This window comes from Phaethon lepturus, unplaced genomic scaffold (genome assembly GCF_000687285.1).
Source record: "Phaethon lepturus isolate BGI_N335 unplaced genomic scaffold, ASM68728v1 scaffold27727, whole genome shotgun sequence".
NCBI classification, from domain to species: Eukaryota; Metazoa; Chordata; class Aves; order Phaethontiformes; family Phaethontidae; genus Phaethon; species Phaethon lepturus.
This window is the reverse complement of record NW_010551585.1, coordinates 20,784-22,351: the sequence shown is the minus strand read 5'-3', so window position 1 is coordinate 22,351 and position 1,568 is coordinate 20,784. Positions and strand designations below refer to the sequence as shown.

The 1,568-nt window shown below is 60.8% G+C and overlaps 1 protein-coding gene across 1 annotated transcript in view; it reads left to right on the top strand.

Moving 5' to 3' along the window:
• Positions 1–1,568, top strand: part of DOK1 (docking protein 1, 62kDa (downstream of tyrosine kinase 1)) — a 3,630-nt gene that overhangs the window by 510 nt on the left and 1,552 nt on the right. Inside the window, 2 exon segments of the mRNA XM_010290971.1 lie at positions 51–195; positions 230–257. Of these exon segments, the coding sequence (XP_010289273.1) occupies positions 51–195; positions 230–257 (173 nt within the window).

The following is a 1,568-nucleotide window of genomic DNA, read 5'->3' as shown; positions in this document are numbered from 1 at the left end:
CGGGGGACGTGGCTTCCTCCGCCCTCCCCTGAGCATCCCTGTCCCCACAGTGAATGCCTTCTGGGTGACGGTGCAACGGACCGAGGCCGCAGAGCGATGCGAGCTGCGCGGCGCCTACGTGCTCAAAGCTGAGCGTGACAGCCTCGTCCTGAAGGACTCACGGACAAATGAGATCCTCTATGTCTGGCCCTACCGGCTGCCGCCCAGCTATCGGCGCGCACCGGTTTTTGCTGCTCCGGAGATACGGCCGGGACAAGGTAGGGCGTGGGGGGACCCTGTGTGCTGTGCGCTGGTGCCTGTTCCCCCGCAGGCTTTCCCTTGCCAACGGTAAGGAGCTGATGTACCCGACCAGCCTGTGGCAGCCGTGCCGCGGCCTGCAGCGGCCCTGCCAAATGCCAGAACGGCTATAGCCCTCGGCAACCACAGCAGGGTCCCCAGGGGCATCTGTGATCCCGTCTGTCCTCAGCTCCGGCATGTGTCACTGTGCAGGAGCGTGTGCTAGCAGGACACCCATCCCCACCGAGGGCATGGCTGTGCAGAGCCCCTCTCTCTGTGGTCCTTGCCCCACTCCCACTGGGGCCATTGCACCCCTGACGGCTCCCTGCTGGACATCCCCATGGCTGGCTTGCCCCCGTTCTCCATCCCAGCACTCCCCAGCCCATGCTGCTGGCAGGCATGTCCTTCCGTCCTGCACACGAGCTCTCCGCAGCCTCGGGAGTTCTGTCTGGATTCAGTCCATCCCTTCCTGAAGGATGGTGGCCACAGCAGGAGGGGCTGTTTGAGACGCTCTAGATTTGTTCACCTTACAGGATGTACAGCTTTTAGTCTGGCTGACCTGTGCAGGTCTGTCCCCTCTCCAGTGTCCTCCAGCAGTGGGTCCCTGACCTGTCTCGCCGCTGTCCTGAGCGCAAGACATACCTGCCGCACTGGATGGGGAGGAATTGGTCTCCCCAGGGCTGTTTACAGAAGTGACGGTGTTGGCTGCAGTCTGCTGATGGTGCTTTCTGTGGCACTTTACCAAAGCAGAAGTGGAAACTAAGCTGCTCTTGGGGAGGCATCTGGCTCATCCGCAGGGTCTGTGCTGGGGCAGGATGAGAGCCACATGGTGTGGGGGGCAGGCAGCGGCACCCACGGGTCCCCAAGCGGTGATAGGTTGCTGTGCTTGTGTTTGGCAGCATCAACCCACAGAAGGAAGTCTGCCCCCAGAGGCTTTTGCAGCAACCCCAGAGACTGCTGCTGCATGTGAAGGAGCACCAGTGAGGCAGAAAATCCCACCTGGATTCAGGGACTGTGGTTCAGGAAGGGCGCGGGCACCCGCTGGCAGGAATGGACCTGCGCATGGGTGTGTTCAGGCCTAAGGAACACAATCTTGGTGCAAGAGTTCTCTTTAAAGTACTTTTTACCCTTAGCAGAGGGGTGCTGGTAAGGCGAATGCTTTGCTTGCTGTTGGTAGCCAGGCTGCTGCTGCTGGCCTTTCCCCCGTGGAAAGCTGTTTTCCTCCGTCTTGTATCTCTCGCCTCTGGCTCACTTCCTTTCTGCCTGACTAACGCTGACTTACCCAAGAGGCC